The following is a 26384-nucleotide window of genomic DNA, read 5'->3' on the forward strand; positions in this document are numbered from 1 at the left end:
ATATATGTCAAATTACACCAAATCACACAAGAGAGAGCTGCATGATTATGGGAACTGATACTACTGATTAGTGAAAGAAAAAGAATTTAAAAATAGAGTTAAACGTATTAAAACCATGGCTTTTTAAACCAGTTTTTATTATTTAGTAGAATATAATGGCTTGTTGTATTGACACTTTTGTTATTTTTGGAGCTTGACAGAACATTTACTGTTCAAAAATTCTCAGAAAACAAAAACCATATGGTTTACAATGACATGAGGGTGAGTACGGCAGTGTTTGTGACTGACCACACTGGGTAGGGTCCTCGTCTGAGCCGTCCTGGCAGTCGTCATCTCCGTCACACACCCAGCGCTGAGGAATGCAGTGACCCGTGTGACACTGGAAACTACTGCTCTCACATGTGTGATGACCCACTTTATGAGACAGAATGAGGAAGACAGAGACGTTAAGGATGTAGATGTGACATACTTCACTGCATATTTTCTGCACCTGTGTGTAAACGAGTCTCTCTCACCAGTACAGTTGGCCTCGTCTGACCAGTCCCGGCAGTCGTTGTCCCCATCACAGCGCCATGCGTCCCGAATACACACGCCTCTCGCACAGGTGAACTCTCCTGCTCCACACTGGTGAGACTCTAAAGAGAAAGCAGATACAATATGACCACTGCCTCCAATTTATTTTAACTGAACAAGATAAAACATACATATACAATATAGCTAAAAAAGTCTCTCAATGATATTCAAGATATTAATATTGAAGTATTTGCTCTGGAAATGTTTTTAGAGATTTTTTTTTTCCAATCCAAGGAACAGTCACATCAAACAAACTCTCAGAGTTGCCAAACCGATTTAAAAGGTTTAATTGCAAAAAGTAAATTTTGTTAAAAATATTTAAGGTATTTCTCCTCTTTCAATAAATCAACAGAAGAATGATATTTAATAATTTGTATTTGTTTATATACAACAATATAACAATTTATACTCATGAACAGCAATATTAATAAATTAAAATATTTTTCCCATGAACATACACCACATATACTTCCCTGAACATCAAGTGTTCAAAAATGAATCTTTTAATCAGATTTTTGAATTATTTCACTGAAACAAACAATAATAAAATAATTGATGACACTAACGCAATTTTTGCTACTGATGTTAAATTCAGAGCATTATTTTTTAGCATTATGTTATTTTAGTATTATTTATATACTATTATAGTATATACATTTTTTTTCAGTTTTCATTTTAATTTCAGTTGATGTATTAGTCATTTTATTTTTAGAAAAATATTTCTATTTAGCTTTAATTTTTTTGTTTCAGTTTTTGTAATTTTAGCACCTCAACTAAAAACTTATTTCATTTCAATTAACATTTCAAATTTTTTGTTAATAAAAATCTAATTTATATATTTTATTTAATTTCAGCTTTATCTTAATTAAAAATGTTTAAGTTTCAGTTAACAAAAACAACACTGATTCAGGGACACTATAAAAAATATATATCATAACGTTTTTCATACTCACTCGCAATTTGCAAGATGGGGCGTGATCACTAAACTGCTCTGTAATGCGCTAATGGTCAATTAAGTAGTGCAATAAAATATTGTGACCACTTAATTTTATATCAACAGCAAATCATCTTAGATATATCTTGAATATTGGATATATCACTAAGCCCTAAACACATGCATACCACAATGCTCCTCGTCGCTGTTATCACCACAGTCATCCTCATGGTCGCACTTGAAGGCCAGTGGAATGCAGGAACCTGAGGCCACACAGCGGAACTGAACCGCAGGGTCACAGGAAGTGGTGGCTGCAGAGAGAGAAAGACATGAAACTCAACATTTATACATTTGTATCATTTTATATGAGACCGAGGCAGCGGGGCGGATGATGTTACTCACGGCAATCCTGCTCATCACTCATGTCGCCGCAGTCGTTGTCACTGTCACACTTCCAGATGCTGCTGATGCACTTCCCGTTAGCGCAGCGGTGCTGGTTTGGCAAGCAGGTGTGCTCTGATGGGCAGCAGACAGAAAAAACATCAATAAAACCAAACTCACTTTATAAATGTGTGAACAAGCTCATTTATGATTTTGAGCTGACACTTTTGTTTCTGTCAGACCTGTTTTAACGCATGTATTATTGCGGAGCTGGTATCCACTGGGACACTGGCACTGACGATCTCCTGAGGGTAGGATGGTGCTGGAAACTCCATCGGGACAAACGCACTGACGCTTGTTTCCAGGCTGGGGAAGACACAGAAGACTGCATGGCTGATCCACACAAGCATTCTGACCTACAGGGGAGAAACATTTTTTTGAAATTTTTTTTATATCAAAACAGAGTTTTGTGGCTTTTAGTGCATGTTTGTTAGCTTTAAGGCCATCAAAGTCATAGTTTACTCCTAAAATACTCCTTAAAATAGGCCTGATATAAGTTGACAAAAAAACCTATTACAAAAATATTGATGACTCATGTTGCACCAGTGTTAAAGGTGCAGTCAGTGATTTCTGAGAAATGTTGTTGTAGGTGGATCAGACCAATAACCACAACAGCCTTGTAGCCAATCAGCAGTAGGGGCGTATGCACTCATGATGATGAAGGAGAGAGAGTGAGCAAGAGGGAGATTTGAAGAAAGACCGTAGAAAGAGAGATGGCTGAGAGACATTACAAAAGAGAAAAGGTTAGAGGAATATTACTGAAAAAAGAAGCGCTCTGACCAGGAGCTTTAGGACCCGTGTTAATATTAGAAAAGCTTTCCAGTGCTGGAGAGACCTAAGTCGAGGTTGGGTTGTTTCTGATCCATACATGAGTGACATTGGTTTTGCTGTTTCACAGAACCAAGATATGCTGTTTTTATAATGTCAGCTATAGTAACAAGACAGTTTTGAGTGATTGTTTGTCTAGACTTGGTGTGCTGCTGGTGACTGACAACAACTCTTGCTTGTATATACTCTTGTGTACTGCATGTTCCTTTTTTGTTCTTTCTTGTCGTTCACTGGCTTTATTTTTCGCAAAGCATTATTTTGCTTCACTTCAGCTATGATAAAGAGACATCCACTCTTGCATTGTGTTCGCTATTTTGGGGGCGGAAAAATGAAGGGAGGGGTGTGTTTGTTTGGCTTGATTTCAAATATCAACAGTGTTTCTCAGAAATGACTTACTGGACCTTTAAGTATCATTGATATTCTATTATAGTATTGGTTAATATTTTGAATTAGATTTTAGATTTTAATATTCTTGTTTTCATTTTAATTTTAGTTATATTTATATATAGTTTGCGATAGTAATGCGATTTTATGTTTTTGTCATTTTATTATTCATATTTTTAAAATAGGTCTATATAGTTTTCATTAAGTTTTAGTTTAGTTTATTTAGTTTTAGTTATTTCTGTACTAAACTAAATGAAAATGACAAATGTTGTCTTAAAATAAGTTTGAAATGTATGTTCTTTTATACATTTTATTTAGTTTATGTTTATTTTATTTCAAGTAATGAAAACATTTTTTATGGTTTTAGTTAATGATGATAGCCCTGTGTTCTTGTCCAATAAAATGCAAGAACTATAATAATAATGCATTTTTAAATACATTTTTAAAATCTGAATTTATTTTGCATTCAACAATACAAGCTGACAAGTGTAGTTTTGTGGGGTTGTTACATAAATTAAAGGCTACTGGCTATTACACATTCATGCCATCTTTAATGGTGTATTTTCCATATGTTTCAGGAGGACTGTCTCCTTAAGAACTGACCTTTGTTTTTTCCCTTGTAGAAGATCTTGAGATCCATCACTCCTGTCAGTCTGCCCACTAACATCTCACTGTCTGGTGAGCCTGATTTAGGTGCTTTGAAGATTCCCATTCTAGACCAGTCATCCCAATACAGGTCATTCTACACCAACAAAGACCAGTTCAACAATGAGTTTATGATTAAAGACACAGTATAATAGAACACCAGTTGCAACATACCCAGAAAGTGCTAACAATGAGCCTACCTTAAAAACGGCAATGGCATAAGGATGAGGCAGGCCCTCCATTATCACAGTGCGGTGGCCTCCATTAAAGTCTGCTCTTTCAATGCGATCTCCATATGCCTCTGTCCAGTACAGCCATGATTCGTCTGCCGTTATGCCATTGGGCCAGCGAACTCCCTCAGACACGATGCAGGAGATGTTGGATCCGTCCATCCAGCTGCGGTAGACGCCGGCTGAGCGATCGCCCCAGTCTGTCCAAAACATCAAGCTAAGAGAGACAGCACATGCAGCTTAGTACACAGGGAGCAAGCGGACTGTTAAGGAAAACAAAGGGGATTATGGGAACATCATACCTCTCTCCTGGAATGAGTGTGAGGGCTCGAGGCTGTTCCACCACTGAAGAGTTGACCAGAGTGCGTCTCAGGTCTCCATCAGAGTTGGACACCTGGAACAGAGACAGTGTGAGGACAACTACATGAACAAATGTCTCTAACTGATGGTGCTGTAGTTGTTTTAACATTTGATTACCTCGATTTTTTGAGCACCGGCATCCACCCAATATAGCAACCGGCTGATGGGATCAAATGACAGAGCCTCCACGTTTAGTAGGTCCTTTTTGACAATCACTTCTTGTCCAGAGCTTCCATTCAAACACAATCTCTACAACACAAAAACATAAAAACTGCTTTTAAATTGCTTTTTAGAATTTCTCTAATTTAATAAAAAATTTCTAAATGTTTTAAAATATTTTTTAAAATAAAATTTCAGAAAATTAAAATATCAGATATCCATCGGTACGGCCTCTGTGTAAATAAATATTTAAAAAACTGATAATTATTTGTTATGGACAACGACTGAAATGTTAGTATTTTATAATATAATTTAATATATTTTATAATATAATATAATATAAAAATGTTATACTATTTTGACTTAATAAATGAAAAATAAGTCACTAAAAGCTAAAAATAAATCATTTTTTAATGTTTATGCTTTAGGCATCACAATTATTTAACCAATATATGGCACTGATATGTTGTGCATCCCTAAAAAGACGTTTATTCACCTGTATGGTGTCCAGTGAAATATCAGCCCAGTATATGCAGTTCTTCTCATAATCAAAGTCCAGTGCCACCGCTTCATGGAGACCCGAGAGGGGGAGCGTCTGGTCAGTACCTGTGGCCAGATCATAGCGGTGGATGGAGTTCCTCACCGCATACAGGATAAACTCATTACTCTCTATAAAAAGGAAAAGGGAAAGACGGCAAGAGGTCTCAGTTAAGAGATGAAATAAGATTCATTTCAAGGAAATACACTACATATTACACCATCTCAAAACCACTGGCACTAAAAGGGAGTTGTTCCTTGCTAACAGCCTCTACTCAGCTGGGAAGACTTTCCATTTTCTATTCATTGCTAATCGTAAAGGAAAACTGATGGCACATCACTTCCTTCTCCCACTGCTTCAGATCTGAGCTTTCTGAAAAGGCTCCTTGTTTACTCCCAGCGTCCTCTAGTCGGAAAGGCAAGCTAATCAACACAGCCACTGAAGCGTGGTCAAGTGGCTGAGCACCACAATGCCAGAGAAAAGAGGCAGTCTAGACAGTGACGGCTCTTGAGAACAGCTCTGTGGGAAGATGGGCTTTGATCACATTACAAACAATCCTAATTAGACTTTTAAATGTCATCTTATAGGACTGACTGTCCACATTACTGTATTCAATGTGTGTCAAATCTACATGAGGTGCCAGAGTAATGACTCGGGCATCATTTTGTACAACAACAGAGTAGCTTTCATTGTATCTGTCCATCATGACATCTCACCATGGTCATGTTGAAGAATTACTTTATTTTTCATACAATGCATATACAATGCAATGATCAGAAATTACATAAATTATAATTTTAAAAATTACAAATTTTTAAGAATGGAAAACTCACTAGTGTATTAAATGTACACTACTGTTCAAAAGTTTGGGGTTGGTGAGATTTTTAAAGGTCTCATATGCTCAGCAAGGCTGCATATTCTTGATCAAAAATACAGTAAAAACAGTAATATTGTGAAATATTATTACAATTTAAAATAACACTTTTCTATATTAATATATTTTAAAATGTCTTTTATTCCTGTGATGACAAAGCTGAATTACTCCAGCCATTCAGTGTCACATGAATATGTATTGTATATTATAATACACTGATTCGCTGCTCAAGAAACATTTCTTATTATCAATGTTGAAAACAGTTATGCTGCTTAATATTTTTGTTAACACTTTATGATAAGGTTCCATTTGTTAACATTAGTGACTATATTAATTTTAGTAACTATATTAGCAAAAGTTATTAGTTAACATGAACTAACATTGAAAAATACTTCTAAAAGTTATAGTAAATGAATATAGTTTTAATGAATAGAAATATTTGATGAATAAAAATGATGAACAGAAATATTTTGTAACATTATAAAGGTGTTTATTGTCACTTTTGATCAATTTAATGCATCCTTGCTTAATAAAAGTATTAAATTCTTTTAAAAAAATTCTTACAGACACTTTGAAAAGTATTTATTTACAATTTCATTTCTTTGACTTGTGGTTTTTCTGTGAAGTTTTTTTTTTAAGTTTTAAGTTTGAGGCCATGTTATGAACGGTGACTCTAGAACTTCCTGTTGCAGCCCACAGGACTGTGTGGTGTTACATAAAAAGAGCTCAGAGAAGATGATTGTGTAAGCTGAGGAGGAGGTTCTTACTGTACCTCCCACAGGACAGGGCAGCACTTCTCCATCCAGCCGCGCTTCAACATCTCCCCCACTGCAGCTGTCTCCAGACACCTTCCTGTACCTAAAATGTCAGATGATACATCTTGACATCAGAGGAAATCATCTTCTAAATTTCAAATTTCTCTTCTTGAAGAACTTAGTTCAAAAAGATACTTAGGTAATATTTTGAGAAGTACCAATGTTTTTCCAAGCTTATTTGAAAACGCTAACTCCCACTTTTTTCGTTAATTGAACTGTTGGAAATTAAATAAATTACCACATAAATACTGTACAAGAACCTGCTGTAATTTACCGTTATACCTTTAAATTAGATCTAGATTAAGTTCCACAGTGAAATGATAACAGATACAGTCCTAATATATTGAGCATACCTAAATAATAATAATAATTAACATTATTTCACCATTTTCCCAGGAATAATTTTTATAATTGTGATTAACCTCCTCCAGCTGAGCAAGAGATCTAAACTCATTCAGCTAAATTCGGTTCATGTCCATGCTCTAAATAAATCCTCTCCTCTTGACTGCAGATAATGAGAGGAGAGATGCATGGTGACACAGCAGTGGCAGATCTAATAATGTTCCCGGGCTGCTGCTGCTGATGGTGGCTAACAATCCGTATCCAGAAGGACACAGAGCTTATAATAAGTATTCACCCCATTGGACTTTCTTTTGTTTTGCTGTTTTACAGCACTGAATCACAACAGATGTGATTTGGCTTTATAGAGAGAAAAATACTCTTTTAAGTGACCTCTACAATCTAAAATAATAAAAAAGTAAGATCTAAAAAATTTATTTTGTAAGTATCTACCAAATTTAATATAACACAACTGCTGTAAATAATCAGCCAACTCGTTTCAGAAGTAGAAATATATAATTTAATTTTCATAAAATAAATCATGATCATCTGGTAGAAGTCTTATTTTGACATGAAATAATATTTATCTGTGACAAAGAATATTTAAATTAGTGACAAGGAAAAAAAACTAATTAAATTCTCTCTGGTTCAGTATTGTAAGATAATACAAGGCTACATTTATTTATAAAAAATATACAGTAAAAAAGTAATATTGGGAAATTTTATGACATTTTAAAAGAAATGTTTTCTGTTTTAATGTATTTAAAATTTGTATTTATTTCTGTGATGACAAAGCTGAATTTTCAGCATCATTACTCCGGTCATCAGTGTCACATGATCCTTCAGAAATCATTCTAATATGCTGATATTTCTTATTATTATCAATGTTGAAAACTGTTGCGCTGCTTAATATTTTTGTGGATTCTTAGAGGAATAAAAAGTTCAAAAGAACAGCATTTATTTGAAATAGAAATCTTTTTTAACATTATAAATGTCTAAACTAACATTTTATCAATTTCACACATCCTTGCATAATGAAAGTGTTCATTTATTTCCCAAAATAGATAATGGGATAGATAACCACATTCTCACCCTTTACTGCGACGGTAAGTGGTGCCCACCGGACAGGGTACTGGTGGGGCATACAGGTTTCCAGAAAACTCAGGATCAGGCATGCACACCTCGAGAGATAGATCCTCGCTGAGCTTAAACCCGTAGTCACTGGGAGCAGAGAGAGATGACACAATAAAACAGAGAAAATTGATTGCGTATTCAAGTGAAATCAATGGCAACATGAGATAAATGTAGACAGAGGGGGTCTCAGCTCATACCACTCATAGTCCTGACGAGTGCAGGAGCAGTTGGACAGAGTGACGGGCCTGTCAAAGTCCTCGCCATTGAAGCAGGTGGCGTGAGGAGAGCGACGCTTGTACACCACCTCTCTGCCAAGCAGACAGCCATTTCCCCTCTCGTCAGAGGGAGACCACCGTTTATAGTCGCCCTCCGAGCACGGCACACCTAAGCATGAAAAACATCAGATGTAGAACCACAAAAAGGGCAGTATGCCTAAACAAACTTTGAATGCTGACTTGACAAACCATTGCCTGAATATATAAAACTTTAGTTATTTAGTCTTGGTATACTTGAAACACTTTAGGATCTATTCAGTGTTGGATAATACTGTATATATAACGTTGCTGGAGTCGTTGATTGGCTCTCTTACCAAGCACATCAGTAGCGTTGACCTGCACAATGAGCCAGCTGTGTTTCTGGTCCGCATAAGAGCCGAAGATAGTGAAGATGGTGCTCTTCTCACCCGGTTCAGTCAGCAGTTGGTACACATATACCTCCTGCTCAGAGAACTGGAACTCCTTCCAGGTTTCCCCCTCGTTAGTACTGAATCTGAGCCAGCAAAAGATAAGATACAGCTATCAGTAACGTCCTAAAGCCGGATAATACTCAGGCAGCTTTTACTAAAAGAGGAGAGACATTAGATCCTTAAAAGCTAACTGACTTGAGTGTTCTGGTGGAGCCGCCCTGCGCGATAGCCATCAGGATCCCTCCGTGATCTCCCCAGGTGTAGAAATGAGGACCAACCAGGGCCTAAAGAACACACATATCTGTTACAACAAATGCTGCTATGCTTTTCAAAAAGTCTGGGAATATAATAAGTGCTATTATACTAGGCAAGCAGTGTTGTACACCATTTTTTAAAGGGGGAACCAATGGCATTCTGGCTCAATTGGTGCCCTAGGTAAGATAACACATGACTGAAAAAGTCCTTTGTATAAAATAGGATAGTCTAGAGCAGCGTTTCTCAGCTGGTGATCTCGCCCCCCATTTAAATACTATGGTAGTCAATGGGGGGCGAGATCTGTTTGGTTACTGACATTCTTCCAAATATCTTCCTTTGTGTTCAGCAGAACAAAGAAATTCATACAGGTTTGGAACAACTTGAGGGGGAGTAAATGAGTTCTCTTTTTTTGTCATTTAACTTTTTTATTATTTGGACTTTTCACCCACAAACATAGAATACACAAACACAGACAATACCAAAACTGAACATCCATAGATGTTAAACTAAAAAAAACAGTAATAATAACCCTTAAAAAAAAAAAAAAAAATACAGTATCTCTACTTGTTTTCCAAATAATTAAGAAAGCTACCCCATCTCTGATTGAAAGCATAAGTGGAGTCCGTAAGTTTTGCCAGCATACGTTCATATGATGCATTAGAAGTCATAAGCTCAATCCAATCCTTAAAAGAGGGAGTGTCTGTGTTCTTCCAATTTCGCAGCACCACTCTGGCATCCAGCAACAGCTAGACCAGCCTGTGCTTTAGATATTTCCTTCCGTAGAACAGTTATATCTCCAAGAAGACAAAATCTTGGAGAGCAAGGTATTGGCTGCTCCATCCACTTCTCAATGGTCTGAATGACTCTTGTCCAGAATGGAGCCACCAAATGACAATCCCACATTAAGTGCAAAAACGTGCCAATAGAGCGACCACATTTCCAACAATAATTACCCTGCATTAAACCTAACTTATGAAGTCTTACTGGTGTCCAGTAATAATTATTTTGTAGTGTATAATTTTGCTTCTAATATCTTTCATTGGCCCTCCTACACCAGACATTATGACCTCCCATATACCCTCTTCAAATTCCACATCCAGATCCTTCTCCCAAATTATTCTTAAATTGTTACTATTCCCATACAATTTGTTTGCAGCCATTCTATAAAAAGATGACGTTTGTGCTGAACTTGAGAGTTTCAAAAAGTTTATTAATTCACTTTCTTCTCCACCTGGCTTAAATCCAACATATTTTATACTACTATTTAACTGGAGATATTTCCAAAAATCTCTTTTATCCAGTAATTTAAACTTGTCTTTCAACTCCTGAAATGAGTAAATTGCACTTTGCCCATATAAATCATTGATTGTTTTTAGGCCTTTTTTAAACCAGTCCTTCCAATACACGGTTTTCTTTACTATCTCAATAACCGGATTGTTCCATAAGGAAGAATAGCCTTGTTTGAAGTGAGACAAATGAAATATCTTATGAGCTTTTCTCCAGACATGCTGTGAGTGTTCCAATATAGGGTTAATCTCCAAATCCCCCATCAAAGCTGATGGTCGCTGAGATAAAGCTTCAATAACACCAAATGGGGAAGTTAAAGTTTTCTCTATTTCCAACCAGCCTATGCTATCTGCGTTCTTGTCTGGCCAATGCTTACATATTTTAATAATTTCAAATGCAGTATTATAAAGTTCTATATCTGGTAGCGCTAAACCGCCCTTAATTCTAGTGGCAAACATCTTTTTCATAGCTATTCTGGGTTTCTTCCCCTCCCACAAAAATTCCCTAACTAACTGATCATATTGTTTAAATATAGATGATGGAAACTCTAAGGGGATCATCATATAAATGAGTGAATTTTCATATTTTCATTTTTGGGTGAACTATCCCTTTAAGTAAAGTGGGATGGTACTTGTGTGTGTCAACCATTTTTGTGAAATAAATTTGCTTGGTTTCCCCACACTAGGCGCGGTTGCCTTGAACTGAGCCCGAGAGCGATTGTCCCCCCTCCGCACTCCTCCGCTGGCCTGCACTCACACTGCACTTAACGTTTCAGGCCGGAGCATGCTTACGTCATATACGATGCAACTTTTTGAATGAAAGAAAACAGGCAGAAATGCACTTTCGCTAAGATAGTGCCTAATATAGGTTATTTATAATTTAGCACGTATCAGAGGATTATTATGAAAGCAGTTGAAGTTAATAGAGGAATTTGCAGCTTTACTCGCAAACTACAATTCCTGTTCATCAATAAGGTGAGAATCAGACCCATTATAAAACCAAATACACTCGAATTAATTACATGAATTGATAAGTGTACTATCAAAGTAGTAATAAAGATGTTTGCCGTCAGAAGTACCAATGATGACAGTAGTGCACACAAAAGGAGTAATTGTTCCGTGCTACGGTTAGCGCTCACACTGCATGTGAACCGCGCTCAAGCCCAACCGAACTGCGCTCTGGGCCTACCTCTTCCAAGCGGGCCAGATCTGGCTAAACGAACCGTGCCCGGGCACGGAACAGAGCAATCACACTTGTCAAACAAACCGGGCTTTGGGGGTCAAACGTGCTCGGGCATGGTTCAGAGCGCCTAGTGTGAGTACACAATAAAAGCAAATTTATTATAATTTTTATTGGCAATACACATATATATATATATATATACACACACATATAAGGTCGCAGCTTAATGACCATGATAAAATGTGGGTAAAACTAGTTCTCACCTCTCTCCATCTGACCCCTGCGCTGCTGGATACATACACATTGGGCTTACTGGCCAAATTCTTTCCCACAGATCCTGCGCAGAAGAAAAGTAAAGAGAGAGAAAGATGACAGTCAATATTTACACTGCATCTGGTGTCATATCTCACAGGTGCCAATTACAAATGATATCAAGTGACCAGCTGACAAAAGGACAGTGTTAAATACAAATGTAAATAGGGTTTTTATGCTTTGTGATGTAAACCGCATGAGAAATGGTCACAAGTGCATCTGACCACATCATATTTGTAGATGCTAATGCGTCCCTGAAAGCAGTGAAGGATTCAAGAAACAAAGTGTTCCTGTCAGATGCTTCAGTCTTGCCACTGTGACAAGGAGCCGAGACGCAGATACTGTCTGTCACCTTCTCTGAAATCAGAACCCCTCGTTGTCCTTTTCTCGAAGACAAGTTTTATCATTAATTAATTTGAGTGGTAATGAACTTCATTTACATTCATCTCCTTAAGAGATATGCAGCACTTAACATGTTTTTTTTTTTTTTTTTTTTTTTGCAATAAGAACAATGTTGAGGTGGCGTGGCCGCTCTTGGCTGGCTAAGTCGATGAGTGCGAGAGTGTGTTTGTATGTGATAATTAGCCAGTGGGTGAAGTACAAATAATTAGCACATCTGCGCTGGAGCGATAGCAGCCGAATCGGGCAGACATTTTCACAAGCCTCCTGCGCTTCTCATCTTCATGCATGCACATTATCTAATAATCATTTAATTAAAGGTCTGGCTGCGGCTGGCAGAAGGAGAGAGAGTAATACAAAAGGGAGGAAGTGCCTTCCAAACTGTGCAGAGAGGGCAAAATCAATGTTTTCCATCAGGCATGAACTCAAGAAGTCAGGCTCATGCACTTGCTCCCTATCATTACAGTGTGTACCGCATTCTCTGAAGGGACCTATATGTACTCGGTTAATAAGAGCAAAACAACAACAACAACAGAAAGACAGAGCATGAGCTAAAGTGCATATATTTCCTCTTTCGCACACATACAAGAGGTGTTAAACCACAGTGCAGAGAGGGTGTCATGTAGCCCACCTGTTGCCATAATGAGGCCAGGTGCAGACTCTTTAGACAGAATAGGGATCCTGCGCAGCTGAATATTCAGCAGCTGACTCCACCGCTGGGCCAAGTGCAGGGAACAGCCTTTGTCCAGCTGAGAGATGGAGAGGGGGACAGAAAGAGAGAGAAATAGCGAGTATGGTAATGCTAATGAAATAGCTCACTGCAAGCATTAAAAAAGTACTACTTCCTACAGCAACTGCAAATGTTTTGCAAACACAAAACCACAGCTTCATAATCACATGCTTGGCGTCACGTATGCAAAAAGCATGCAAAAATTGGTGGGGATAAGCACAATTTAAAGGGTTTATTTTAATTCTTTTTTTAACTATTATTTTTTTATTTGTCAAAGGAACATACATATGACAAATATAGAGACCAAACTTTATTTAAATTAATTGTATTTAATTTTAATTAAATTGTTTTTCATTTGACCAGGCTCGCGCATTTAAAATGGCAGACGACATTGCAGAGAAGTTAATCGCCGAGGTCCAGAAAAAGCCACCACTGTTTGACAAGTCAAACCCCCTTTTCGAAGATATTTTAAAGAAAATGGATATACATGAAAAACAATCGGTCATACCCTCGGAATAAATGGTGCAAAGTATTAACAATATATGCCAGGCTAGCAAACAGTGTAACATAAAATGACCTCAGGTATCCAGCACTAGTTTCGACAACATTGTCTAGATTCCTTTGAAGTTGCAGTGAAAAAGACTAGGCGTTTTTATTCCACTCTATTGACTTCGTCAGCTAAATTCACTGTTAGATTAGATCGATTACACTAGCTATTCACTTGAAACATAGCATGCTGAGGACATCTGCTAGTTAAAGCCGTGTAAATGCATCGAGAACATCAAAAACGTTGTACACACTTTAAAACCGCAGCGCATAAGTTTAGAATAGACCGTTATCGTTTGTTGGTATGGACGCAAATGTAGTTAACATTACAGTTATCTTTAGTTATCGTTCTTGGTGTGAACGGGCCTTTAGACAACCATTAGATGTTGTTTTAGACCATATATAATTACTTCTCAGTCTCTGTATTAGAACATAACCAGAAAATACAGGAAATTTGTATGCAGTATTAAAAAAAAAAAAAAGTGTCTAAAGTGTCAAGTATTTAGTGACCTCCCCTTACACTTGAGCAATAGCAGGAACCGGCTCTCTTAAACCTAAATGGAATGGAAAAGGACTGAAAGGCCAAGAAAACTTTCAAAATAAGATGAGAAGTTTCTCAGATTTTCTTTTTTGAGAAAATGGAAGAAGTCCAGGAGGTCACACTAAATACTGTTTTTTGCTTAAAGAAGCCATTTTGTTCTAATTTTTTGTGTAATTTTGTGAAAAATTTTGTGTACATATTTCTTGTATTTTCTGTTTGTATCATAATAAAGACCAAAAATAAATATGGATAGTCATTAAAACATTGCTAAAACAACAAAGCTGGTGGTGGCTTAAGACTTTTGCACAGTACTGTATATGTGAAGTACTGTACATATTCACTGTATATGTGAAGACTTCAGATGCAAAAGCCTCTAAATCTGTCTGACTTACCATTTTTGTCAGGCTCCTATGTATAGGTTTCCACCTAAGTACCGGTACTTCTGATTGGGCTGAGGCTGGGATTTAGCGGGTTTGAAGTGAAAGTATTTGATGCTATGTGTGGAGAGCATTCACTCAATATCGTTATCTCATTTTTGTCGAGGTGGCTTTTAGAGGCTTTTGCACCGGAATATATATATATGACAAATTTATAGACAAAATAATATAAATTTGTATTTGCCACAAGGTTCACACTTTTATATGTTGGACTATTATTAAATTGACAATATTTCAACATCCCTAATACCTGGCAGTCTATGGTTCCTCCCAGGCTGTCGGCCGCAGGTGGCTGCAGAAGTTCCCAGGTTCCTCCTTTATCAAACGTGATGACTGATCGCATGTTGTCCTCGGTGACTGATCCATTGATCAGAGTGGCCACAAACACACCCCTAAGCCCCTCGACCCGGTGGAGATCTGCAAACGGCTCGTTGGCAAAGTACCTTTCAAATACACAAACACACAAATTTCATGTGCCATGCCATTCATATCTGCCAAGAGAGGCGCTCTTTGAAAATGCCAATGGCACGCGAGCCAAAGCGCATCTCATCTGCATTCCGCACTGCAGTAATTGCGTCTCTGCTCTCAGGCGGCCGTGCTGAGCTCAGTGGTTTGGCTGTGGGTGAGATCCCGCTCTGCCGCAGAGTAAAACAATAGCATGTCCTTGGGAAGCCGTGTAGGAATGATGGATTGCTTTTCTACTGACAGTGTGAGTGGAGGGACCGGTGGGCGAAGACATAGTTCTTGCATTATAGAGACGAGACCTCACTAACCTGCTTATGGGTTAAGGCGTGCGGAGCCAAAATGGATTTACAGCACTGATGAGGGGACGTCACTAAATCAAGAAGAGTTCAAGTAAAGGTGACGAGACCAAGAGCTGCGTAAGACTGGGGCTTAACATGAATTATTGAAGTGGGATGTGTTCCTGGCTCAAAATGGTTGTTTTCTTTCATACAACATTGCAAACAAAATTTTGGGGTTTGGGCTTTACATTTGTATCAACCTATGATTTACTTTGGACTTTAAGGTTAGAGTGAAGTTAAGAAAAAGGTGTCATGTTTAGAATAGGTCAGTGGGTCTTTTTTTGTTTTTTGCAGTGACAATTTAAAGGTAGAAAAACTTTAATTTAGCTGATACTTATAAAGTCTTCAATATTAGCTAATTTGTTGAAAGTTTTTATTGTGTTTATTTATTTATTTATTTAGCATTTTATTTACAATTTACACTACTGTTCAAAACTTTGGGGTCAGTACAAAGGGATTATTACTTAAGTGACAGTAAAAACATTTCTAATATTACATACATTTCAAGTAAATGCTGAAAAAAATGGATGGTTATGACAGTTTCCACAAAAAATATTGTTTCTTGAGCATCAAATCAGTGTATTAGAATGATTTCTGAAGGTGACACTGAAGACTGGAGTAACAATGCTGAAAATTCAGCTTTGCGTCACAGGAATAAATTCCATTTTAAAAGATTAAAACAGAAAACAGTTATTTTAAATGCTAATAATATTTCATAATATTACTGTTTTTGACTGTAATTTTGATCAAATAAATGCAGCCTTGGTGAGCCTAAGAGACTTCAAACACATTTTAAGAAATGAGGTAAATACAAAGTATTAAGCATTTTAGGAATAAGGTTATGGATATGACTGTTTAACAGAAATGTTGTTCCAGGACCAACAAACAAATGTCCTACTTGGGTAAACCATGTTTATGGTCACTGTGTCTGTGGGACATGCGGTGTTTTGCAGCTGTGATGTTCAGCTGTACCTGATAAGTGTGTTGCTCCCAGAGCCATCAGGGCTGAAGTACAACACGTTCTCAAGGGACAGAGAGAAGGACAGGCCCTGTGTGTCGGAGATGTACAGGTGCGTAACATTATTATTGTGGTTCACACACACAAACACCTGGTCCTCTGAAGCATCTGCTATGTAGTACTCCTGCAGTGAGAGGAAAGCAGGGAATCGCATAAGACAGGTAAACAACATGACACTTTAAAAGTCACGGCCACAAATCCACCAGAGACTAAACGAAGTTGATGGCACTCACCGTGATAGGGTGTCGGGTGTTAAACTGAGCTGCTCTCATTGGTTGCCGGTTGTAAGAAACCCACAGCTGGACAGACTGAGACTCATGGCCCCCAAGCAACGTCTGTGGAAACACATTCACAATGAGATTAACTAAATAAAGTTCACATATTACAACTGATCAAATCAGAGATTGAGCGATAATGAATTATGGCCTATACCGAAATGTCTCATAAAACTTTATTTTATTTCAGCTTTGACACAATAACTATATGATAAACAAACTACAACAAAAAACATAAGCATTTTGAATATTTTATTAATAATAATGTATTAATTTAATGACATTAAGAGAAATTTTGCTAAATAATTTGTTCTCTATATTTAATTTAATGTAATAATTGCTAATTATAGCATTATATTTATGCAGAGAGGTTTTGGTAACTGAATGTTCATATTTTTTTCTAAATAATTTTTTGAATTTAACATTTAAGTAAGCAATAAGGTACAAGAAGCTGTGCTGTATCCTGAATAAGTCACGGCTGAAGGGCGTCATTAAGGACACGATGCAGCTGAAGGGCACGACGCAAAGTGCTGTATCGTGAATAAGCCGTGATTTATTCACGATACAGCACTAGCCTTGAGTACCTTATTGCTTTTATAAAACGGTTACAACACAATACAAATATTAAAGCCAAAAATATGTATCAATGCAACTTCCTTCCGCCCGAAAAAATAGTCCCTGATCGTGAACAGCAACATAAGTTACATTATTACGCCATTAGTTGGCGGCAAAGACTGTCTTTATGAGTGAGTCAGTCAGTAGCGAAGACTTTTACATTGAAAAGACTGAACTGTTGTGAACACGGAACAAGACGCAACTGACAAAAGCTTTGATTAGCGCTGTCAGTCACGGGAAAACCCCTTAAATGTTAAAAGGACAAGATAATACATCGGACATTTAAACAGATTTTTTATTATGAACATAGGACTGACCTGAAGGAAAATGCTAAATCTGAATGCAGGTAATAAACTCGCTCACTCAATTTCTTTCTCACAACACTCTTCTACATAATACAGTAAACATCAAAGAACAATATCAATTGAGAACATACAGTTTACATTGCTAAGAGTGGTTGCTAAGGGTGTTGTGTAGTGATACACAGAACCGTTGGGTTAAGCGGTCATAGCGGTGTTTTACTGTGAATAAAACATAGCTATTGACCAATCAGAATCAAGGACAGGAACTAACTGTTTTATATAATGTAATATATTAAAATTAATATTAAATTATTAAACTTTCTAAATTAATATTTTCTAATTAGAATTATTAAATTAAATAAAAAATATAGTACATATCCAAACAATACATTAAATAATTTACTGTGCGAGTGAATACCATTAATCAACTGAGTTGAAAAGTGTGAATCTCTGTAAAATATTATATATTTATATAAACAAACCACACAAGGTGGTTTGTTTTCCTACTTTCCACCGCTACTCAAAACTGGCACATGGTGCAGTAAAATAATTCAAATTAAACAGCAGAGAGTCATAAAGGTTTTATAAGGTAATCTGACACCTTCAGATACCATAAACCATGTCATATTATCACTATAAACAAGGTCTGAATGGCAGACAATATTAGCGTGGAGAGATATGCCCCATCAGCACTGAATTCACTGGGGTCCTGTACCTGATATCGCTCAATAAGGACTACTGGGGATTTGTCAACCAGTCTCATTTGTTCTTCTAAAACTGCTCATTTTCCAAAGATAAAAGAGATGGAAAGCTGATGCTAGCAGTACTAGTCTAGTCAGTGTCCCAGCAACCTATATGTGTCTGTCTAGCATTGTCTAAAATGAGCAATGCGTCATGAAGGGATGAGTACTTTCACTCGTTCTGCCCCTCTTGAAGTCTCTCTTTTGCTTTCTCCCCTCAGGAAATCAAAGCTTCAATCAATTTTGAAGTTCAGGCTGCTCAATCAGTCTTTCCCTTGTACGACAGGCTGTCACTGTAATCAAGTCATGGATGAGTAAGAGTTACTTACATCAGGTTCACAAAGCCCCACAAATGCGGAATAATAAGCTATAAATTACAGTCTCACAATAATAAACAGATTGTATGTACAATCAAACAAAAGCTGTGTGACACAAAAGATGTCTGAAACCACTTAGTCAACCCCTCAATATTCACTACATAGTGAATGCCTAATGTGAAACGAGTGAATTCAAATGACAATCTGACCGCAATTCCAAAAACTGCTTCTTTAAAATGATCAGATTTCAAAGCACATATGGATGTGGTTTTAAATTGTTCTCTTGCTGTATAAACAAGAACTAAATGGATTTGCCTAAAAATCTCATTTTTCCCGGCCCAAACAAAGCCAAAGACGCCATTAGAGGTGATAATGGCAGTACATGAGAAAAAAGCAAACAAACAGAATCTCTACATTACTCAGGTTTATTGCAATTTCCAAAATCATATTGTAGGGCCAAAGTTGATTGCAACAGGCAAAAAAATACTAATAAGCCAGCCAGCAAAACAGGGATTTACTGGGTCAGTGTAAGAACAACAGGAAGACAGCCTGTCAGATAAAAGTGTATTTATAAGCACCATCATCCTGAATAACAAGTTTAACCACTTCCTTGTTTAAAGGCACAAAGGCTCAGTGTTTTCTTTCTCAGCTCTCCGCACTGCCTCGTTTTTAGTCACACCATTCATGGTATTGATTTATCTCGCTGTTAACGGCTGTCTCCAGGAACAGACTGCAGTGTTGTGGAAGGAGCCAAAACACAATCTGGCTTTAGAGAGCAAAGACGAGGGAGATCTCTCGAAACAGACGCTGTTGCCGGGAGAGCTTAAGAGAGCAAAGTGTGTGATAACAACAATCAAATCACAAAGCTGCAACAACCAGATCCAGATGGCAATGCTTGGACATGGTACCATAAAACCATAATAATAATTTTTGTGTAACCAATACTTTACATGCATACTGGAAAAGGTTTTTAAAAAATTATTGAATATATTATAAATTATTGAATATTGTATATTAAATTAAATGTTAAATAATAAAAATGATATGTAGTATATTTAGGCTATCTTTGAAAATACATAATTCTCAATATATTATACACACATTAACTCTGAGATCTTGTCATATTTTATTACCTTTTTTTAAACTATAGTGAATAAACTGTGTTAATGAATGAATTGTTCAAGGTGTCTGAATAAATTTTGGTTTGACTGTACATACATACATACATACATACATACATACAGTACATACATATACACTATATTATTTATAAAAAAAAAAAACAGTATAAAAATTCTAAAATTAAATATTTTAAAAGTTGAGTAAATATTTCTAAGTCTGGAAATTAAACGTTTAAAACTATCTGAATCTTATTATTATTATATTTATATATAATATTATGGCTTTTTTAGGAAAACATTGTAAATACCTTATGAATATAGTAATTGAAGACATGCAAATTTTAACAGGAAATATAAATTTGACTAGTTTTCCCTTACTTCTAAAGTATATAATCTAATCTAATCTAATCAATATAATATTTAAATTTAATATAATATATTCAATATTTAAAAAAAAAAAAAAACTCCACATGGTACTGCCACAGTGTAATTTAAATGGGATGCCTTTTGAAAATGCAAATAAATTTATTAATATGTCACCTCAAAGTCAGAAAGGTGCTATTGTATTTCAATAGCATCATAACTCATAACCATAACCACCAGCATCATAACCACCATCCAGGAAGGCACAGAGTCGCTACACAGGTGGATGCGCAATGTTTTTGTGTGATTGAGCTGTTAACGAATCCTGTCAGGTGGTCAGAGGTCGAAAATTTTCTCCCAAGGTTCCATTTGCATTTAAAATGTAGATCCAACCTCCAATTTTAACCCTCACAGTATCAATAGGCACTTATAGGCAGTTATCCACAAACAGCCCCTCTGAGAAAACTGTCATCTCTCATTCTGCTGCCATAGCATCTAAGTGTCCCTGACTACAAACTTGACAGCAAAATTCGCCTATAAAAGCCTTCTATTCTTACATGGCAACATGAATGGAATCGTTTCTGGCACAGCCGGCCCAATGAATATTTGGCTTTGGAGTCACTTTGCCTTCTTTGTGGAGGAAGCATTTATCTCTGGAACAACAGCCGTACTGTGCTGGCAGTCTCTCTCATCGCTTAGTCTGGAAGAGAGATCAGACTTTCAAGCATGAGTGAGAATGTGTAGATGTTGCAGTATGCTGAAGAACACAGTGTGAGAAGTTCTGCATTGCTGAGATGGTTGGATGGACTTTTGCCCAACTGTAGTGACCCTGCTGAATCTATAGTGTCACAGCAAAAAGATTGTGAGTTTGCAGTCTGCAATAAAATGATAATCTGAACAATAAAACTTGCTATTATGTTGTCTTTGCTGGCTGCATGCAAAAAACAGACAGGCGGTGCAAAGGATTTTGTGTGATAAAGGAATAAATTACTATTTTGAGACGGTTCTTTTAATGAATCAGTAAAACCAGCTCACAAACTTTGGGTTTGGCTGGTTAGCATAGCTAAATTGGACCCTTCCTGTATTACAGCATTAGGTCCTCATTTGAAGCAGTCTCACTGAACCCATCGGAGCGGTTATCAAATTAACATCTGATTCACTTACTGACAGGATGTTTATGGAAACGTGTGGTTAAAGATCTACATTTACAAGAGTTTTGTTGTTATAAATGGTATTTTAATTAAATGCATTAATTTGACACCACTTTAATGCCTAATGACATGGCAAGATCGTGTTTAAAATCCCTTTCCTTCCTTCTCCCATGAGTATCTTCCTTTATCAAAGTTCAGATTACACCCCGAAACCAGGTTATCACTAAAGCAGCTTGCAGGGCTACAGGGAGGTGAGGATGTGAGAAGAGAAAAGACTTAATTATTATTAAAGATCTCTATGACATTATGGATAAATCCCTCAGATGAGAGGACCTTGGTTTCCACAGCTTTAATTAGTCTTAGAAGCTTCTCACTGCCAAAGGCTCTTGTGATATTCATTATGGTAATCCTATTAGCCGGGCTGCAGATAGAGGGACTCAACACAATGAGAGCAAAAGAGTGAGTCACGGAGAGACACAGTGACGGAAAGAGAAGAGGATAAAAGACTGAAAAAGGGAGAAAAAGACTGACATCAATGTCGTCCGAATGGCAAAAGACTTTGGATATGGTCCAAAACCTAGTGAACGGCCTCGCTGCCTACTACCTACATAGACAGCATCCTAACTAACATGGAATCTCATAAATTACTAATTTAGAATGTTACATAAGCAGCAACTCACTGATTCCAATAGAGTTTAGTGTTAGCATGTTGCTAAGCTAACAAAATGATAATCTAATAAGAACAATATACATACTGTAGCACACACAAACACTGAGTAAAATAGACAGTTTTTAACTATATCAATCTTTATCAACACTTCTCAAATACTGAATGACTATTAAGTATATAATATATATATATATATATAAAAAATGGTTAGTTCCTGTGATTGACGATAATGAATAAAAAAAATAAAATAAAAAAAATCACATGGATGGATGGATGTCCAAGATGGCAGACCAAGTCGCGTGGGTGCATTGTGTGTTGTGAGTTGTATAAGTCGTCTTAGTTAATTTTGTTTGTGACTGAAGCTTTTAGATTGTTTCTGTAATCGTTGGACAAAAGTGCCACATTATATCCTGAATTTGATTACGTACCTTGTTGGATAGTGGAAGTTATCTCATGGTGGAGCTGCCCGTAGAATCACTGTGTGGTCTTAATGGATATGAATCCCTCAACATGAAGGAAAGTGCTTCTGTTTTGCCTCTTGTGGGGCTTTAAACTTTATATTTATTGTTTTAGACCTTGCTGGTCTTGAGTTTATTTTATTTTTTCCGTAGCATCGCTTTTTGTGTCCATCTTCCTGTTTCCATCTGACGTGAAATTGGTCTTTATGGATATGAATCCCTCAGTATGAAGCAAAGTGCTTCTGTTTTACTTCTAGTGGGGCTTTAAAATTTTATATTTATTGTTTTAGACCTTGCTGGTCTTGAGTTTATTTTATTTTTTCCATAGCATTGCTTTCTGTGTCCATCTTCCCGTTTCCATCTGAAGTAAAGTACCGTGTTCATCCGTCCCAGGAGGGCGAATAACTGGAGTGGAATTTCTGCGAAGTGGATTTGGATTCCACTTCTGCACTCACCTGCTTTACTATGGGGGGCTTTACTGGTGCTTTTGGGGAAAAGACGAAGGGGTTGACTCGAATGTTGTGGTTTTTTTGTTGCTCTGAGCCTATCTAAACCATTACAGCACTGAAAGTCGTTTTCGTGGGTATGACAACCCCCTTTTAGTGACCACACACTTGGTCACACCGAGGAATAGCATCTGGATTTGCATTAGAGGTGCAGTGTGCCAGATTGTCTTCTATCCTCTAGTCCTGTTTTTGCACCTTGGACTTGGTCCGTTTGTCTAGTATTATGGCTCTTTGCGATAATTTTACAATTGTTATAAGTGCTCACTGGAATTTTAAAATAGTAGAAGCAAATTCTAAAGAATATAATACTAAATCACTTAGGCAGAGGTGCTTGATTGTTTTATAACTTTTGATCTCGGGAAATGTTCAACCTAACCCTGGCCCAGTTTTTGCCTCTACCTCAAGTTTTGAAACACCTGCGGATTTTAAATCAAGGTACGGGCAGGTTTTTATTCATTTAAATGTTCAGAGTCTAATTTCTAAAATGGACATGGTTCGTATTTGGGCACAATCAACTGATGCTGATGTGATTGTCTTAACTGAAACTTGGCTGAACAAATCTGTCTTAGACAATGATATTTTTATCAATGGTTATAATGTATATAGGACTGACAGACCAAAAAGGGGTGGGGGCGTAGCAATTTTTATTAAAAAAAGGTTTCGTGTTAAAGTATTGCTTTCCAAATCAGTGAGTAACTTTTGAATTTTTAGCCCTTGAACTTGAGGTTTCTAAATATCTCAGCATAACGGTTGTTGGCTGCTATAGGACACCATCTGCTGATAGTAGTGCTCTCCCTTCTTTATTCCAGCTTTTTTCAGATCTTGATGCTAAAGAATTGGTAGTTCTTGGTGACCTAAATTGGAATTGGTTGCATTCACCGACTGATGAATTTAAAACCTATTGCGATGCATTGAATCTTTTTCAGATTGTTGACAGTCCCACCAGGACGAATCCAAAATGTCCAGAAAAATCATCTTTAATAGATTTAATTTTAACAAATTTTCCACACAAGTATTTAACCCCGTCCATATTTGCGAATGACATCAGTGGCCACTGTGTCATTGCAACAGTTAGAAATACAAAAATTCCTAAAACCAAACCATGCATCATAACCAAGCGTGACATGAAACATTTCTCAGAGCAAGGGTTCCTTCACGATTTGAATAAATTGGAGTGGGAACTTAATCCCTGACCTTGAAATAGCCTGGGAATTCTTTTACGGTAGTTTTTCTGCTTTAGTCGATAAACACGCCCCCTTCAAACGGTACAGGGTGAAGGGTCGGAATAATGTTTGGTTTTCTCCTCTTCTATCAAATATGCTTCATGAGCGCAATATGGCATGGCATGGCATAAGCGCAAAAGCTAGAAAAACTAATTTAAATACAGATTGGCTTGATTTCAGACAACTGCGCAACGCATGCACGGTTGCAGTCAGAAAAGCTAAAGCCGAGCTAAATCATTAACTAAAAATAATAAAGGTATAGAACTTCCATCATGTATTATGAAGGACTCTCATATAATCACTGATAAAGTAAAAATGCTTAATTGTTTAAATCAACACTTCATAGCTTCTGGTTTTTTGTTTGATTCAATTAATGGGGCTCATGTGAATCCTTCTATTGTGCAATCAGAGAGTTTTGTGCCTAGTCAATCATTACATTTTTCACCAATTGCAATCTCTGAAGTGTGCAAAGCCCTTAAATCTTTAGATGTTTTAAAATCGGCAGGTCTTAATCAATTGGAACCATAATTTCTAAAACAAGCAGCTGATTTCATTAAGGTTCATAACAAACCCCAAAACTCTCACTCATCATTGTGTGTTGTATGCTCGGGTTGGATAGTCTGCATTGTCTATCTGTAGACTAAAGCATTGGCATGTTTTTATTTATAAATCTATCCTGGGTCTACTCCCTTCATAACTTCATGCTTATATTTGCAAAAAACATGTTGGAAATTATAGCCTTCGGTCCCAGGATTTTTTCTTACTGTCTGTTCCAGGAGTACGTACTGAATTGAGGAAAAAGGCATTTAAATTTGCTGCTCCCTCCGCCTGGAATAATTTGCAAATTAAGTTACAACTTAGGGAGCTGGTTTCATTGGACAATTTTAAAAGGATTTTAAATGACTTGGAGACAGAAACATCAGGCTGTAGTTGTTTTGACTAGTTATGTATTGATATTCTTTTCATTTTATATTTTATTGGTTTAATTTGTATTAATATGTATGTATGTATGTATGGATGTTATCTGTTAGTTATTAAACCCATGTGAGCTGTGTACTGTTTATCTTGGCCAGGACGCTCTTGTAAAAGAGAATTTTAATCTCAATGTGATTGTTTTCCCGTGACTGAAAAAGCATTTGTCAGTTACGTCTTGTTCCGTGTTCACAACAATTCAGTCTTTTCAATGTAAAAGTCTTCGCTACTGACTGAGAAACTCACAAATAAAATTTTTTGCTGCCATTTAATGGTGTAATAATGTAACTTCTGTTGCTGTTTACGGTCAGGGACTATTTTTCCGGCGGAAGGATGGCTTTTAGTGAAAGTTTACTTCATGAAAGTTGCATTGAAAGATGTTTTTTTGGCTTTAATATTTGTATTGTGTGGTAACCGTTTTATAAAAGCAATAAGGTACTCGAGGCTAGCGCTGTATTGTGAATAAGTCACGGCTGAATATATATAAGGCTAGGAGACCATCTTAAACCAGTCAGAACGAACAAACCAGCTTAGACTAATTTAAGCTGTTTTTTTTCCAGCAGGGACAGCTTGTGATGCCTTTAAAATTTCAATACTCTCTAAGTACTGAAAGAAAGTGTTTGTTCTGTAAGTGAGTGAGTGAGAGACTGAGAAAAGGAGAGACAGAAAGAGAGAGGGGGTTGCTCTAAGAGTACGTCTGGCCAGCAGGGTCAGGGCCAGGCCACACACAGCCATCAACAAGCCAAGGCTCTCAACAAGCCTGTCACTTTCTCTCTCCTCAATGATGTTTACAACTAGCCCAGCCAGACAAATTCCACAGAGCTGTTTGCTCTGGCCTATGATCTTGTCATAGACCTCCTTAGGCTAATTTTGTTTAATGTGCTATTTGGATAACCAATGTGCGCTGCAAAGAGTTTAATGGTCTGACCATGAAAACCACTAATTATCCTGTTGTAAATCCATCCACTCAGCAAGCGAAATATCCAAATCCGTTAAAATATTAACTGTAACTGTGGCTCACCAGAACATAGCTGTTTGTGGAAAATTCAGAACAAAATCACTCAAAGCGAGTGCGTATTGCTTCTTTCAAACATTCGTCTCGCTTCAAATGGCCTTCAGGATCCGTAAAAAGACAGCTCAGCCTAAAATGTAAATTCTGTCATCATTTACTCACCATTATGCTATTCCAAACCACACTTATTTTTAAAAGAAGATATTTTGG

At 36.9% G+C, this 26384-nt stretch overlaps 1 protein-coding gene across 1 annotated transcript in view; it reads right to left on the reverse strand.

The window, feature by feature from the left end:
• sorl1 (sortilin-related receptor, L(DLR class) A repeats containing) overlaps positions 1-26384 on the reverse strand; it is a 65696-nt gene that overhangs the window by 16528 nt on the left and 22784 nt on the right. Inside the window, exons 7-26 of the mRNA XM_051861919.1 lie at positions 16683-16784; positions 16404-16573; positions 14879-15071; positions 13006-13123; positions 11927-12000; positions 9135-9223; positions 8844-9022; positions 8452-8638; positions 8213-8341; positions 6739-6824; positions 5051-5223; positions 4513-4644; positions 4338-4429; positions 4006-4252; positions 3764-3902; positions 2131-2304; positions 1910-2023; positions 1696-1818; positions 516-635; positions 289-414 (exon numbers count right to left, since the gene is read on the reverse strand). Coding sequence (XP_051717879.1) covers positions 289-414; positions 516-635; positions 1696-1818; positions 1910-2023; positions 2131-2304; positions 3764-3902; positions 4006-4252; positions 4338-4429; positions 4513-4644; positions 5051-5223; positions 6739-6824; positions 8213-8341; positions 8452-8638; positions 8844-9022; positions 9135-9223; positions 11927-12000; positions 13006-13123; positions 14879-15071; positions 16404-16573; positions 16683-16784 — 2767 coding nt within the window. The remainder of the gene's footprint in view (positions 1-288; positions 415-515; positions 636-1695; positions 1819-1909; positions 2024-2130; positions 2305-3763; positions 3903-4005; positions 4253-4337; positions 4430-4512; positions 4645-5050; positions 5224-6738; positions 6825-8212; positions 8342-8451; positions 8639-8843; positions 9023-9134; positions 9224-11926; positions 12001-13005; positions 13124-14878; positions 15072-16403; positions 16574-16682; positions 16785-26384) is intronic.

The sequence above is a fragment of the Ctenopharyngodon idella genome, chromosome 15 (genome assembly GCF_019924925.1).
Source record: "Ctenopharyngodon idella isolate HZGC_01 chromosome 15, HZGC01, whole genome shotgun sequence".
NCBI lineage: Eukaryota > Metazoa > Chordata > Actinopteri > Cypriniformes > Xenocyprididae > Ctenopharyngodon > Ctenopharyngodon idella.